This window comes from Salvelinus fontinalis, chromosome 26, assembly GCF_029448725.1.
Source record: "Salvelinus fontinalis isolate EN_2023a chromosome 26, ASM2944872v1, whole genome shotgun sequence".
Lineage (NCBI taxonomy): Eukaryota > Metazoa > Chordata > Actinopteri > Salmoniformes > Salmonidae > Salvelinus > Salvelinus fontinalis.
In genome coordinates this window covers 8,264,538-8,282,199 of record NC_074690.1, presented here as the reverse complement: position 1 = coordinate 8,282,199, position 17,662 = coordinate 8,264,538, and the positions used below count along the sequence as shown (strand labels likewise).

The following is a 17,662-nucleotide window of genomic DNA, read 5'->3' as shown; positions in this document are numbered from 1 at the left end:
ATGTCTCTTCTGCTGTACCCAAACCCCTCCAATACACAAACACACCTTGCTCCTGGGTTCAGTCTCTTCTGTGTCCTGGCCTCCCTCCTCCCTATAGGGGACATAGGGGATGGATTCGGGGGCGATGTTCTGCAGCCAGTTCTCTACGTACTGGTGTACCCCAGAAGGGGCTAGAGGGGGGTGTAAGACAGGCATGGAGAAGCTCTCACTCAGTAGAGTCTGTTTAGGGGATTTGGTTCTGTCCTCATTAGACATGGACCTCTGCTTAGCCAAGGTCTTTCTGGTTGGCTGGCTGGCCATCTTTCGACCCGTCTGTCTCACTATCTGTTTATTGTCTGTTTGTCTGTCTGTCTGTCCGGTGTCTGTATGTATATCTGTCTGTCCGATGTCAGTCTGTCTGGCTGGGGAAACATAAAACATGTTCTTCCTCGGCTGTGTCTTCTGCCTTGAAGACTTAGTGGTGTTGACCTTCTGGGATCTTTGCCCTCTTCCAACCTTCTCACCCATATTCAGCTGTTTTTCAGAAGCTAACCCTCGTTTTTTAGAATCTTTCAAGTCCATGTTTAACGCCAAGGGCCCGTTCTTCACAGGAATATAATTTATATTCTTCTCTACCTTCTCTCTACTCCTCTGGCTGACTTGGCTGTCACTCTCTGTGGCGCTTCGAACTTTTTCACTTCCTGTTGCACTGCCGCTCTTCTTCTCTGTGCTGGCAGGAGAAAATGTATTTTTGTTGCTCCGAAAAGACCCTGCCACGCTGTCCTTCTGTCTGCTCTTTGAGCTCGTAGTGGACGTTGGACTCATCTGCTTCCCTTTCCGCTTCACTGTCCTCTTCTTGTTGTTCTCTTCAAGAGCATCCTCCTCAACCTCCTCCTCTTCTTTCGCTACTGTCTTGGAACATTCCAGTTCCTTTCTCTCTGAACATTCTAATTCCTTTGTCTCTGAACATTCTAATTCCTTTCTCTCTGAACATTCTAATTCCTTTGTCTCTGAACATTCTAATTCCTTTCTCTCTAAACATTCTAATTCCTTTCTCTCTGAACATTCTAATTCCTTTGTCTCTGAACATTCTAATTCCTTTGTCTCTGAACATTCTAATTCCTTTGTCTCTGAACATTCTAATTCCTTTGTCTCTGAACATTCTAATTCCTTTGTCTCTAAACATTCTAATTCCTTTCTCTCTGAACATTCTAATTCCTTTGTCTCTGAACATTCTAATTCCTTTGTCTCTGAACATTCTAATTCCTTTGTCTCTGAACATTCCAATTCCTTTGTCTCGGAACATTCCAATTCCTTTGGTTCTGGCCATTCTGTCGCTTTAAGAGATGACCCTGTGTGAGACTCTGATGCGGCGTGAGCTTCGTTGTCTGGGAAAGACGACAGTTTGTTGCTAATGGTCTCTGGTAGTTTTTGAAATGGAAGGGTGACGTTCTGAGAAGGTGAGGTGGGTTCAGAAGACAAAGAGAGTATCTCATCCCTCTGTTGGTTCAGTGAGTCGCTGGTACTGGATGATCGGGTTAAGTCCACGGAGGAGCACGGCCCCGAATCTGAAGAGGCCGGTTTACTCCGCGGCATGGGGTTGGAGCCACCACCGCAACCTCCACCATACCCTGCCTCACTTGCATTACCCCCACCTCCCTCCCCTCCTGTCCCATACCCGGGCCCCAGGGCGTTGGCATAGTAGTTATCGTAGCTGCTCTGTCTCCTCTCGTAGATGTGCATGACGGTCTCAGTGATCTCCCTGCCATTACCATTGTTCTGAATCTGCATCACCTCTGCTACTCCAGAGGACCGGAGTGAGGAGTGGGAGCTGGTCCTGATGGCCCTGCTGGCCCCAGCCGAGCCACTTTTCCTGGGCTTGGGGACAGGTGGTATGGTGGGTAACCTGGAGCTGCTGCTGCTCTTCCGGACCACACAGTACCCCCCTGTGGTTTCCCCGTCTGCCATGCGCTCCGTGTAGGAAAAAGTCCCCAGGCTGGTCTCCTGGACACCTGTCTCTGTCACCGTGGTTACGCTCTCCACGGACGCCTGCTTCTTTTTCACCTGTCTCAGCCCAGGGGTTGGCATCCGCTTCTGACGGGGGTGGGCCTTCAGAGAACCAGCCCTGCCCCCACCGCCACTGTCAGTCCCTCCCCCGTCCGTCCCGCTGAAGGCCACGTCCCTCTCTGCATTGCGGCTGGGGTGGTTACTCTCCTTGGTCTCATCCTCGCTGAGACAAATGATAGGGTCCTTCGCCTCCACGTTGTTGTCGGGGGACTGTGGGGTGGAGCCCAACTTGGCTCCTGGTTTATGATTGGTCACCATGCTGGAGCGGCTCAACGTGGTCGTCCAATGGATCATCTCCTCCTCCTTAATGGTCAGACGGACCTGCCAATCAGAATCAAATCAGAGGTGCGTTATACCATGACATTCCATAAATATATAAATAATGGGAGTAATGATATAAATAATATTAGTAACAACAACACCATTCTCAACAACAACAACAACAACACCAACAACAACAACACCATACTCAACAACAACAACAACAACACCATACTCAACAACAACAACACCATACTCAACAACAACAACAACAACACCATACTCAACAACAACAACAACAACACCAACAACAACACCATACTCAACAACAACAACAACAACACCATACTCAACAACAACACCACCATCATACTCAACAACAACACCATACTCAACAACAACAACAACACCAACAACAACAACAACACCATACTCAACAACAACAACAACACCATACTCAACAACAACAACAACAACACCATACTCAACAACAACAACACCATACTCACCAACAACACCATACTCAACAACAACACCATTCCCAACAACAACAACAACAACACCAACAACAACACCATACTCAACAACAACACCATTCCCAACAACAACAACAACAACAACACCAACAACAACACCATACTCAACAACAACAACAACAACATACTCAACAACAACAACACCACCATACTCAACAACAACAACAACACCAACAACAACACCAATAACACCATACTCAACAACAACAACACCATTCTCAACAACAACACCATTCCCAACAACAACAACAACAACACCAACAACAACACCATACTCAACAACAACAACAACACCATACTCAACAACAACACCATACTCAACAACAACAACACCACCATACTCAACAACAACAACACCAACACCAACAACAACACCATACTCAACAACAACAACACCATACTCAACAACAACAACAACACCATACTCAACAACAACAACAACAACACCATACTCAACAACAACACCATACTCAACAACAACACCATTCTCAACAACAACACCATACTCAACAACAACACCATACTCAACAACAACACCATACTCAACAACAACAACAACACCAACAACAACAAGAACATACTCAACAACAACAACAACACCAACAACACCAACAACAACAACAACATACTCAACAACAACAACAACACCATACTCAACAACAACAACAACAACACCATTCTCAACAACAACAACAACAACACCATACTCAACAACAACACCATACTCAACAACAACACCACCACCATACTCAACAACAACACCAACACCATACTCAACAACAACAACAACACCATAATCAACAACAACACCATACTCAACAACAACACCACCATCATACTCAACAACAACAACACCACCATACTCAACAACAACACCAACACCATACTCAACAACAACAACAACACCATACTCAACAACAACAACAACACCAACAACAACAACAACATACTCAACAACAACAACAACACCAACAACACCAACAACAACAACAACATACTCAACAACAACAACAACACCATACTCAACAACAACAACAACACCATACTCAACAACAACACCATGCTCAACAACAACAACAACACCATACTCAACAACAACAACAACACCATACTCAACAACAACAACACCACCATACTCAACAACAACAACAACACCACCATACTCAACAACAACAACAACACCATACTCAACAACAACACCATACTCAACAACAACACCATTCTCAACAACAACACCATTCTCAACAACAACAACAACAACACCATACTCAACAACAACACCATACTCAACAACAACAACAACAACACCATACTCAACAACAACAACAACACCATACTCAACAACAACAACAACAACACCATACTCAACAACAACAACAACACCATTCTCAAAAACAACACCATACTCAACAACAACACCATACTCAACAACAACACCATACTCAACAACAACACCATTCTCAACAACAACACTATACTCAACAACAACACCAACAACAACAACAACACCATTCTCAACAACAACAACAACACCATACTCAACAACAACAACAACACCATTCTCAACAACAACACCATTCTCAACAACAACACCATACTCAACAACAACAACAACAACACCATACTCAACAACAACACCATTCCCAACAACAACACCATTCTCAACAACAACAACAACACCATTCTCAACAACAACACCATTCTCAACAACAACACCATACTCAACAAAAACAACAACAACACCATACTCAACAACAACAACAACACCATACTCAACAACAACAACAACACCATTCTCAACAACAACAACAACACCATTCTCAACAACAACACCATTCTCAACAACAACACCATTCTCAACAACAACACCATTCTCAACAACAACACCATTCTCAACAACAACAACAACACCAACAACAACACCATACTCAACAACAACAACAACACCATTCTCAACAACAACACCATTCTCAACAACAACACCATTCTCAACAACAACACCATTCTCAACAACAACAACAACACCATACTCAACAACAACAACAACAACACCAACAACAACACCATACTCAACAACAACATTACCACCATACTCAACAACAACACCATTCTCAACAACAACAACAACACCATTCTCAACAACAACACCATACTCAACAACAACAACACCACCATACTCAACAACAACACCATACTCAACAACAACACCATACTCAACAACAACACCATACTCAACAACAACACCATACTCAACAACAACACCATTCTCAACAACAACACCATACTCAACAACAACACCATTCTCAACAACAACAACAACACCACCATACTCAACAACAACACCATTCTCAACAACAACACCATACTCAACAACAACACCATTCTCAACAACAACAACACCACCATTCTCAACAACAACACCATTCTCAACAACAACACCATTCTCAACAACAACAACACCATACTCAACAACAACAACACCATACTCAACAACACCACCATTCTCAACAACAACACCATACTCAACAACAACAACACCATCATACTCAACAACAACACCATTCTCAACAACAACAACAACACCATACTCAACAACAACACCATTCTCAACAACAACAACAACACCATACTCAAGAACAACACCATACTCAACAACAACACCATACTCAACAACAACACCAACAACACCATACTCAACAACAGCAACAACAACACCATACTCAACAACAACAACAACAACACCAACAACAACACCATACTCAACAACAACAACAACACCATTCTCAACAACAACACCAACACCATACTCAACAACAACAACAACACCATACTCAACAACAACAACAACAACACCAACAACACCATACTCAACAACAACAACAACACTATACTCAACAACAACAACAACAACACCAACAACAACACCATACTCAACAACAAAAACACCATACTCAACAACAACAACAACACCATTCTCAACAACAACAACAACACCATTCTCAACAACAACACCATTCTCAACAACAACACCATTCTCAACAAAAACACCATTCTCAACAACAACACCATTCTCAACAACAACAACAACACCATACTCAACAACAACAACAACAACACCAACAACAACACCATACTCAACAACAACAACACCACCATACTCAACAACAACACCATTCTCAACAACAACAACAACACCATTCTCAACAACAACACCATACTCAACAACAACAACACCACCATACTCAACAACAACACCATACTCAACAACAACACCATACTCAACAACAACACCATACTCAACAACAACACCATACTCAACAACAACACCATACTCAACAACAACACCATACTCAACAACAACACCATTCTCAACAACAACAACAACAACAACACCATACTCAACAACAACAACATACTCAACAACAACACCAACACCATACTCAACAACAACAACATACTCAACAACAACAACAACACCATTCTCAACAACAACAACAACACCATTCTCAACAACAACACCATACTCAACAACAACAACACCACCATACTCAACAACAACACCATACTCAACAACAACACCATTCTCAACAACAACACCATACTCAACAACAACAACATACTCAACAACAACACCATACTCAACAACAACACCATTCTCAACAACAACACCATTCTCAACAACAACAACACCATACTCAACAACAACAACACCATACTCAACAACAACACCATACTCAACAACAACAACACCATCATACTCAACAACAACACCATTCTCAACAACAACAACAACACCATACTCAACAACAACACCATTCTCAACAACAACAACACCAACACCATACTCAACAACAACAACAACAACACCATACTCAACAACAACAACAACACCATTCTCAACAACAACAACAACACCATTCTCAACAACAACACCAACACCATACTCAACAACAACAACAACACCATACTCAACAACAACAACAACAACACCATACTCAACAACAACACCATTCTCAACAACAACACCATACTCAACAACAACACCATACTCAACAACAACACCATACTCAACAACAACACCATACTCAACAACAACACCATTCTCAACAACAACACCATTCTCAACAACAACAACACCATTCTCAACAACAACAACAACAACACCATACTCAACAACAACAACACCATTCTCAACAACAACACCATTCTCAACAACAACAACACCATTCTCAACAACAACAACAACAACACCATACTCAACAACAACAACACCATACTCAACAACAACACCATACTCAACAACAACAACACCATACTCAACAACAACACCATACTCAACAACAACACCATACTCAACAACACCACCATACTCAACAACAACAACACCATACTCAACAACAACAACACCATACTCAACAACAACAACACCATACTCAACAACAACAACACCATACTCAACAACAACACCATACTCAACAACAACAACAACAACACCAATAACAACACCATACTCAACAACAACAACACCACCATACTCAACAACAACACCATTCTCAACAACAACAACAACACCATTCTCAACAACAACACCATACTCAACAACAACAACACCACCATACTCAACAACAACACCATACTCAACAACAACACCATACTCAACAACAACACCATACTCAACAACAACACCATACTCAACAACAACACCATACTCAACAACAACAACAACAACACCATACTCAACAACAACAACACCATTCTCAACAACAACACCATTCTCAACAACAACAACACCATTCTCAACAACAACAACAACAACAACACCATACTCAACAACAACAACACCATACTCAACAACAACACCATACTCAACAACAACAACACCATACTCAACAACAACACCATACTCAACAACAACACCATACTCAACAACACCACCATACTCAACAACAACACCATACTCAACAACAACACCATTCTCAACAACAACACCATACTCAACAACAACAACATACTCAACAACAACACCATACTCAACAACAACACCATTCTCAACAACAACACCATTCTCAACAACAACAACACCATACTCAACAACAACAACACCATACTCAACAACAACACCATACTCAACAACAACAACACCATCATACTCAACAACAACACCATTCTCAACAACAACAACAACACCATACTCAACAACAACACCATTCTCAACAACAACAACACCAACACCATACTCAACAACAACAACAACAACACCATACTCAACAACAACAACAACACCATTCTCAACAACAACAACAACACCATTCTCAACAACAACACCAACACCATACTCAACAACAACAACAACACCATACTCAACAACAACAACAACAACACCATACTCAACAACAACACCATTCTCAACAACAACACCATACTCAACAACAACACCATACTCAACAACAACACCATACTCAACAACAACACCATTCTCAACAACAACACCATTCTCAACAACAACAACACCATTCTCAACAACAACAACAACAACACCATACTCAACAACAACAACACCATTCTCAACAACAACACCATTCTCAACAACAACAACACCATTCTCAACAACAACAACAACAACACCATACTCAACAACAACAACACCATACTCAACAACAACACCATACTCAACAACAACAACACCATACTCAACAACAACACCATACTCAACAACAACACCATACTCAACAACACCACCATACTCAACAACAACAACACCATACTCAACAACAACAACACCATACTCAACAACAACAACACCATACTCAACAACAACAACACCATACTCAACAACAACACCATACTCAACAACAACAACACCATACTCAACAACAACAACACCATACTCAACAACAACAACAACAACACCAATAACAACAACACCATACTCAACAACAACACCATACTCAACAACAACACCATACTCAACAACAACACCATACTCAACAACAACACCATACTCAACAACAACACCATACTCAACAACAACACCATACAAAACAACAACAACAACACCATTCTCAACAACAACAACAACAACACCATTCTCAACAACAGCAACACCACCATTCTCAACAACAACACCATACTCAACAACAACACCATACTCAACAACAACACCATTCTCAACAACAACACCATTCTCAACAACAACAACAACACCATTCTCAACAACAACACCATACTCAACAACAACAACAACAACACCATACTCAACAACAACACCAACACCATTCTCAACAACAACAACAACACCATTCTCAACAACAACAACACCACCATACTCAACAACAACACCAACACCATTCTCAACAACAACAACAACAACACCATTCTCAACAACACCATACTCAACAACAACACCATACTCAACAACAACAACAACACCATACTCAACAACAACAACAACACCATACTCAACAACAACAACAACACCATACTCAACAACACCATACTCACCAACAACAACAACACCATACTCAACAACAACAACACCATCATACTCAACAACAACACCATTCTCAACAACAACAACAACACCATACTCAACAACAACACCATTCTCAACAACAACAACACCAACACCATACTCAACAACAACAACAACAACACCATACTCAACAACAACAACAACACCATTCTCAACAACAACAACAACACCATTCTCAACAACAACACCAACACCATACTCAACAACAACAACAACACCATACTCAACAACAACAACAACAACACCATACTCAACAACAACACCATTCTCAACAACAACACCATACTCAACAACAACACCATACTCAACAACAACACCATACTCAACAACAACACCATACTCAACAACAACACCATTCTCAACAACAACACCATTCTCAACAACAACAACACCATTCTCAACAACAACAACAACAACACCATACTCAACAACAACAACACCATTCTCAACAACAACACCATTCTCAACAACAACAACACCATTCTCAACAACAACAACAACACCATACTCAACAACAACAACACCATACTCAACAACAACACCATACTCAACAACAACAACACCATACTCAACAACAACACCATACTCAACAACAACACCATACTCAACAACACCACCATACTCAACAACAACAACACCATACTCAACAACAACAACACCATACTCAACAACAACAACACCATACTCAACAACAACAACACCATACTCAACAACAACACCATACTCAACAACAACAACACCATACTCAACAACAACAACACCATACTCAACAACAACAACAACAACACCAATAACAACAACACCATACTCAACAACAACACCATACTCAACAACAACACCATACTCAACAACAACACCATACTCAACAACAACACCATACTCAACAACAACACCATACTCAACAACAACACCATACAAAACAACAACAACAACACCATTCTCAACAACAACAACAACAACACCATTCTCAACAACAGCAACACCACCATTCTCAACAACAACACCATACTCAACAACAACACCATACTCAACAACAACACCATTCTCAACAACAACACCATTCTCAACAACAACAACAACACCATTCTCAACAACAACACCATACTCAACAACAACAACAACAACACCATACTCAACAACAACACCAACACCATTCTCAACAACAACAACAACACCATTCTCAACAACAACAACACCACCATACTCAACAACAACACCAACACCATTCTCAACAACAACAACAACAACACCATTCTCAACAACACCATACTCAACAACAACACCATACTCAACAACAACAACAACACCATACTCAACAACAACAACAACACCATACTCAACAACAACAACAACACCATACTCAACAACACCATACTCAACAACAACAACAACACCATACTCAACAACAACAACAACACCATTCTCAACAACAACACCATACTCAACAACACCATACTCAACAACAACAACAACACCATACTCAACAACAACAACAACACCATACTCAACAACAACAACAACACCATACTCAACAACACCATACTCAGCAACAACAACAACACCATACTCAACAACAACAACAACACCATACTCAACAACAACACCAACACCATTCTCAACAACAACAACAACAACACCATTCTCAACAACACCATACTCAACAACAACACCATACTCAACAACAACACCATTCTCAACAACACCATACTCAACAACAACACCATACTCAACAACAACACCATACTCAACAACAACACCATACTCAACAACAACACCATACTCAACAACAACAACACCACCATACTCAACAACAACACCATACTCAACAACACCATACTCAACAACAACAACAACATCATACTCAACAACAACAACAACACCATACTCAACAACAACAACAACACCATTCTCAACAACAACACCATACTCAACAACACCATACTCAACAACAACAACAACACCATACTCAACAACAACAACAACACCATACTCAACAACAACAACAACACCATACTCAACAACACCATACTCAACAACAACAACAACACCATACTCAACAACAACACCAACACCATACTCAACAACAACAACAACACCATACTCAACAACACCATACTCAACAACACCATACTCAACAACAACAACAACACCATACTCAACAACACCATACTCAACAACAACAACAACACCATACTCAACAACAACAACAACACCATACTCAACAACAACAACAACACCATACTCAACAACATCATACTCAACAACAACAACAACACCATTCTCAACAACAACAACAATAACAATAACAAGAACAACACCATTCTCAACAACAACAACAACACCACCATAGTCAACAACAACAACAATGACAACAACAACACCATACACAACAACAGTAATAACAACAACAACAATGACAGCAACACCATAGTCAAAAACAATAACAACATACTCAACAACAACACCATACACCAACAACAATAACAATAACAACATACTCAACAACAATAACAACATACTCAATAACAACAACAACATACTCAATAACAACAACAACATACTCAATAACAACAACAACATACTCAATAACAACAACAACATATTCAACAACAACAACAACAACACCATACCCAACAACAACAACAACACCATACCCAACAACAATAACAATGACAACAACAACGACAACAACAACACCACCATAGTCACCAACAATAACAACAACAACAACAACATACTCAATAACAACAACAACATACTCAACAACAACAACAACAACAACAACACCATACTCAACAACAACAACAACAACAACAACACCATTCCCAACAACAATAACAATGACAACAACAACATACTCAACAACTCAACCTCAACAACAGCAGCAGCAACAACAACAGTACTAACCTTCATCTCGACGGTCATGCTGCCATCCTGGTTGACCCTGAAGGACTTCTCAATGTCATCATCCTGCGGTACGATGGAGGTCTTCCCGTTGTCCTCTACAAGCTGATACGTCTCTGTCTCCAGATCTACAGATCCCCGGGTCTCTCTCTGGTTTAGCTCTGTCTCCAGATCTACAGATCCCCGGGTCTCTCTCTGGTTTAGCTCTGTCTCCAGATCTACAGATCCCCGGGTCTCTCTCTGGTTTAGCTCTGTTGTCTCCATGTTCTCTGGCAGGTGGACCGGCTGGCCGTAGGAGCTACCGTTCACAGACTTGTTGATCTGGTTCACAAAGTATCTCTCTGATGACAGGCTGAAGTTCCTGGACCGCCGCCCACTGGATAACGATGTCTTATTTTCTAAGAGATAAGATTGTTGATGGAAGAGGGGGAGAGGAGGGAAGAGATAAAAATATATATATATAAAAATAAAAATAAATTTAAGAAGGAATATCAGAATATAAATAATATGTTTAGTCACAATACAATCAAACAATTTGATCTATAACACACTCAATCACGCTGATAAAGGCCTTAGCCTTAACACGTCGGTGTTCATTTAAATAATGACTTCAAAGCTTTTTAATTTGCAAATCCTCATGAGTGCCTGGCCCTGGACTCTTGCCACTGCTTTTTGATTTACTGTTCCCCTCCAAGAGCACCTGTGGTTGTTTTGGAGTACCTGAAGCACTCCTGCTACATTTGTCTTCAATCAATCAATCACTAGTCGACACAAAGCACTACAACGCTGAACACTCACCTGTTAGAGGCTGTAGTCTGGATGGTTCTATAGAGTCTGAGTTAGAGGACTGAGCAGCAGCAGGCCGGGTCGGTCTCAGGAAGTCGTAGTTTCCTGGTCTAAAAGGTTCGTTCCCCGAAGCTACCACCACCCCAGAACATAGGATCAATGCTGGCAGACCTTCAACCTGAAAGACGAAGGAGGAGACATACAATCTCAAGTCGATGGAATTACAATATCAATCAGAATGAACAGTTGTTATATACATAATAATCCAATAAAGATGGCCTGCCGTTCTTCCTCCGACCCATCTTTGCTGTTTCGGGATTCTTTTGGCGATTATTTGTACTTTATTTTAATGAAATGTATCCACTATCATTTCTTAAAAACGACACAAGAACGTTAAACATCAGATCAGCAGCTACTAACTTCAATTCCAGCTTCAACTTTGACCTCAACTCATCTGCCCTGGGCTCTTTCTGTAATTTTGACCCAATTTTGAGGGTTTCCAAGAGGAAACACCAGCGTTACAGGGACAAGAGAGGTGGAGTCCTGGCGAGATCAAGGTGAAGGGAAAACAAGCCACCTCTTCCCTCCATTCTACCGGCCAATCGTATTCCTCTTGATAATAAGATGGATAACATCGATTGCGGATTTTCTACCAATGAGACTCTTGTAACTGCAATATTCTCTGCTTTTCTGAAACATTGCTCTTGGACAGGATAGACCCTATGGCTATCCAACTCAATGCATCTCCATTCACAGAGAGGACAGGACAGTGGAGTCAGGGAAATCAAGAGGGGGAGGAATTTGCCTCTTCATCAACAAAAAATGGTTGCTGACTCGAGCGCAGAGGAAGTCTCGAACCATTGTTCACCCGTCTTGGAATACCTGATGATCAAGTGCCGACCCTTCTACCCCCCCCCCCCCCCCCACCCCCCCCCCCCCCCCGAGGAGGGAGATGTCAGCTGTTATCATGACTGTTGTATACATTCCACCTCAGGAAGAAAAATAACAAGCTGATACTTAACAAACTGTACGAGGAGTGGAGCGGGTCGAGAGCTTCAAGTTCCTCAGTGTCCAAATCACTAAGGACTTCAAATGATCCACACACGCACACAGTCGTGAAGAAGACAGAGCCTCTTCCCCCTCAGGAGGTTTAAAAGTGTTGGTATGGGCCCTCAAATTCTCAAAAAGTTCTACAGCTGTACCATTGAGAGCATCTTGACTGACTGCATGGCGCTAGAGAGGGTGGTGCGGACAGTCCAGGTCATCAATGGGCCCGAACTCCCTGACCTATATTTTTTACTTGACAGTTGTTTCTGGTGTGGTGTGGTTCATAAGATCTGGAAAGGAGACATAAAGGAGGAGATCCTTCTGACTTAGATAACTACTGTCCAATGTCCAAGTTATCTTGCCAAAGTTGACTAACTGACTTGCCAAAGTTGACTATCTTGCCAAAGCTGACTAACTTTCAGCCAATAACTTTTTTAACTTTGCACTTTTTAATGAGCACCAATCCAGTTTTAGATCTGAACATAGCCGGTTCAGCTGCTACCCTCGTTATAGATAGGTTAAATTACTTGGATCATACAAATCATTGTTTATAGACCTTTTCAAGGCCTTCGATCCCATTGACGATCACAGTCTTATTCAAAGGTTCAAAGGTTGACTGATATAGGCCTAGATCAGGCTTCTTGAAAGTGGTTTGAAAATGATCTGTCAGACAGAACTCAATGTGTGATTTCTATTGGTGTTAAGTCTAGTTTTCTGACTCCCGGGTGGCGCAGTGGTCTAGGGCACTGCATCGCAGCGCTAGCTGTGCCACCAGAGACTCTGGGTTCGCGCCCAGTCTCTGTCGCAGCCGGCCGCAACCGGGAGGTCCGTGGGGCGACGCACAATTGGCCTAGCGTCGTCCGGGTTAGGGAGGGTTTGGCCGGTAGGGATATCACTGTCTCATCGCGCACCAGCGACTCCGCAGTGCGCGCTAACCAAGGGAGCCGGGTGCACAGTGTTTCCTCTGACACATTGGTGCGGCTGGCTTCCGGGTTGGAGGCGCGCTGTGTTAAGGTTGGGTTGTGTTTTGGAGGACGCATGGCTTTCGACCTTTGTCTCTCCCGAGCCCGTACGGGAGTTGTAGCGATGAGACAAGATAGTAATTACTAGCTATTGGATACCACGAAAATTGGGGAGAAAAGGGGGTAAAAATGTAACAATAAATTTAAAGTCTAGGTTTCTGGATATTATAAAAAGGTGTACCGCAGGGGTCGACCTGTTCTCTTTACTATTTATATAAATTATATTGGTTTCTCTGTTAAAACTCGTCATATTCATCTGTATGCAGACGACACTGTTATGTATGCCATTGTCCCAACTGTTAACCATTCTATATTAGAGCTGCAATCTGACCTTGTTACCATACAGAAAGCCCTGGTTGGCTTAAAATTTGTATTTAATGTGGGCAAGACTAAATATATGTTGTTCTCTAGTTCTCTCCAGAATGTTTCAGACGGATGGTTCTCCCATTGATCGGGTTCCCGACCCTTTACTTTTTTTTTTTTTTGCCTAAAGTGAAGAGTGTTCTTTTGCCCATCATAATCTTTTCTTTTTATTGGCCAGTCTGAGATATGGCTTTTTCTTTGCAACTCTGCCTAGAAGGCCAGCATCCCTGAGTCACCTCTTCACTGTTGACATTGAGACTGGTGTTTTGCGGGTACTATTTAATGAAGCTGTCAGTTGAGACTTGTGAGGCATCGGTTTCTCAAACTAGACACTCTAATGTACTTGTCCTCTTGCTCAGTTGTGCACCGGGGCCTCCCACTCCTCTTTCTATTCTGGTTAGAGCCAGTTTGCGCTGTTCTGTGAAGGGAGTAGTACACAGCGTTGTACGAGATCTTCAGTTTCTTGGCAATTTCTCGAATGGAATAGCCTTCATTTCTCAGAACAAGAATAGACTGACGAGTTTCAAAAGAAAGTGCTTTGTTTCTGGCCATTTTGAGCCTGTAATTGATCCCACAAATGCTGATGCTCCAGATACTCAACTAGTCTAAAGAAGGACAGTTTTATTGCTTCTTTAATCAGGACATCAGTTTTCAGCTGTGCTAACATAATTGCAAAAGGGTTTTCTAATGATCAATTAGCCTTTTACAATGATACACTCGGATTAGATAACACAACGTGCCATTGGAACACAGGAGTGATGGTTGCTGATAATGGGCCTCTGTACACCTATGTAGATATTCCATTAAAAATCAGCCGTTTCCAGTTACAATAGTCATTTACAACATTAACAATGTCTACACTGTATTTCTGATCAATTTGATGTTATTTTAATGGACCAAAAATGTGCTTTTCATTCAAAAACATGGACATTTCTAAGTGACCCCAAACTTTTGAACGGTAGTGTATCTCTGTATATAGTATGCTATACTAGTCCCTATAAATATATATATATATATATATATATATATATCTGTATATAGTATGCTATAATTGTCCCTATATAGATATATATCTGTATATAGTATGCTATACTAGTCCCTATATATATATATATATATAGATATATATATATATATATATATCTGTATATAGTATGCTATAATTGTCCCTATATATATATAAATCTGTATATAGTATGCTGTACTAGTCCCTATCCCTATATAACTTCTTACTTTCTCGTGTTTGTCTTATTTCTTATTTATCGTGTATAGTATCGTGTTTATCGTTTTTGTTTTTATTTATCGTGTGTTTTTGTTCTACCTTGTTATTTTGAGAGCTACATTGATATTGATTACAGTATTGTTGGGGTTAGATATTACAGCTTGGAAGTTGAAGCATCAATACATTTCCGGGCCCGTATGTATCACGTGTCTCAGAGTAGGACGGTTGATCTAGGATCAGGTCCCTCCTGTCCATATCATTATATCTAAAACACAAAACTGATCCTAAATCCCACTCCTACTCTGAGATACTTGATACACATGACCCCTGGTCTCCCTCTCATCTCAAAGAACATCCAGTAGGACCACTGAGATATGCTGCTCCCATCAACTCTGGGTTAAAACCTCTTAAGGATTAGGGGTGGAGTTTACACTTTTGGGGAAAATCGTTCAAAATTTAAAACGGCCTCCTACTCAATTCTTGCTCGTACAATATGCATATTATTATTAATATTGGATAGAAAACACTCTCTAGTTTCTAAAACAGTTCTAATTATTTCTCTAAGTGAAACAGAACTCTTTTTACAGCCAATTTCCTATCCGGAAGTGAGATTTCCAAAATCGAGGTCTCTCTTCAAGAGCTTGTCTATAAAAGGGCATGTCACTTATGACTGTAGAAACACGCCATACGCCTTCCCCTGGGTGTCATGCGGAAATGAGAGCAGAAATGAGGTGATTATCTCGTTCAGGGGTTGAATACAACCTCTTTGATTGAGAGGAACGCCATTTATTTTTTGTTGGGAGGCGCGAATTTGGACCTGGTATCACTTCCTGGAAAACCGTCGTTATTGGTGAATATGATCTCCGGCTTCGATTTTATTCGATACATGTCACAATATCATCCTAAAGTATGTTTTTCAATATAGTTTAATTATATTATTGAA

General features: G+C 41.0%; 1 protein-coding gene across 1 annotated transcript in view; it reads right to left on the bottom strand.

The window, feature by feature from the left end:
* The window catches only part of LOC129824573 (uncharacterized), a 169,678-nt gene that overhangs the window by 116,022 nt on the left and 35,994 nt on the right, over positions 1-17,662 (bottom strand). Inside the window, exons 3-6 of the mRNA XM_055884264.1 lie at positions 13,078-13,243; positions 12,562-12,677; positions 12,283-12,474; positions 19-2,367 (exon numbers count right to left, since the gene is read on the bottom strand). Coding sequence (XP_055740239.1) covers positions 19-2,367; positions 12,283-12,474; positions 12,562-12,677; positions 13,078-13,243 — 2,823 coding nt within the window. The remainder of the gene's footprint in view (positions 1-18; positions 2,368-12,282; positions 12,475-12,561; positions 12,678-13,077; positions 13,244-17,662) is intronic.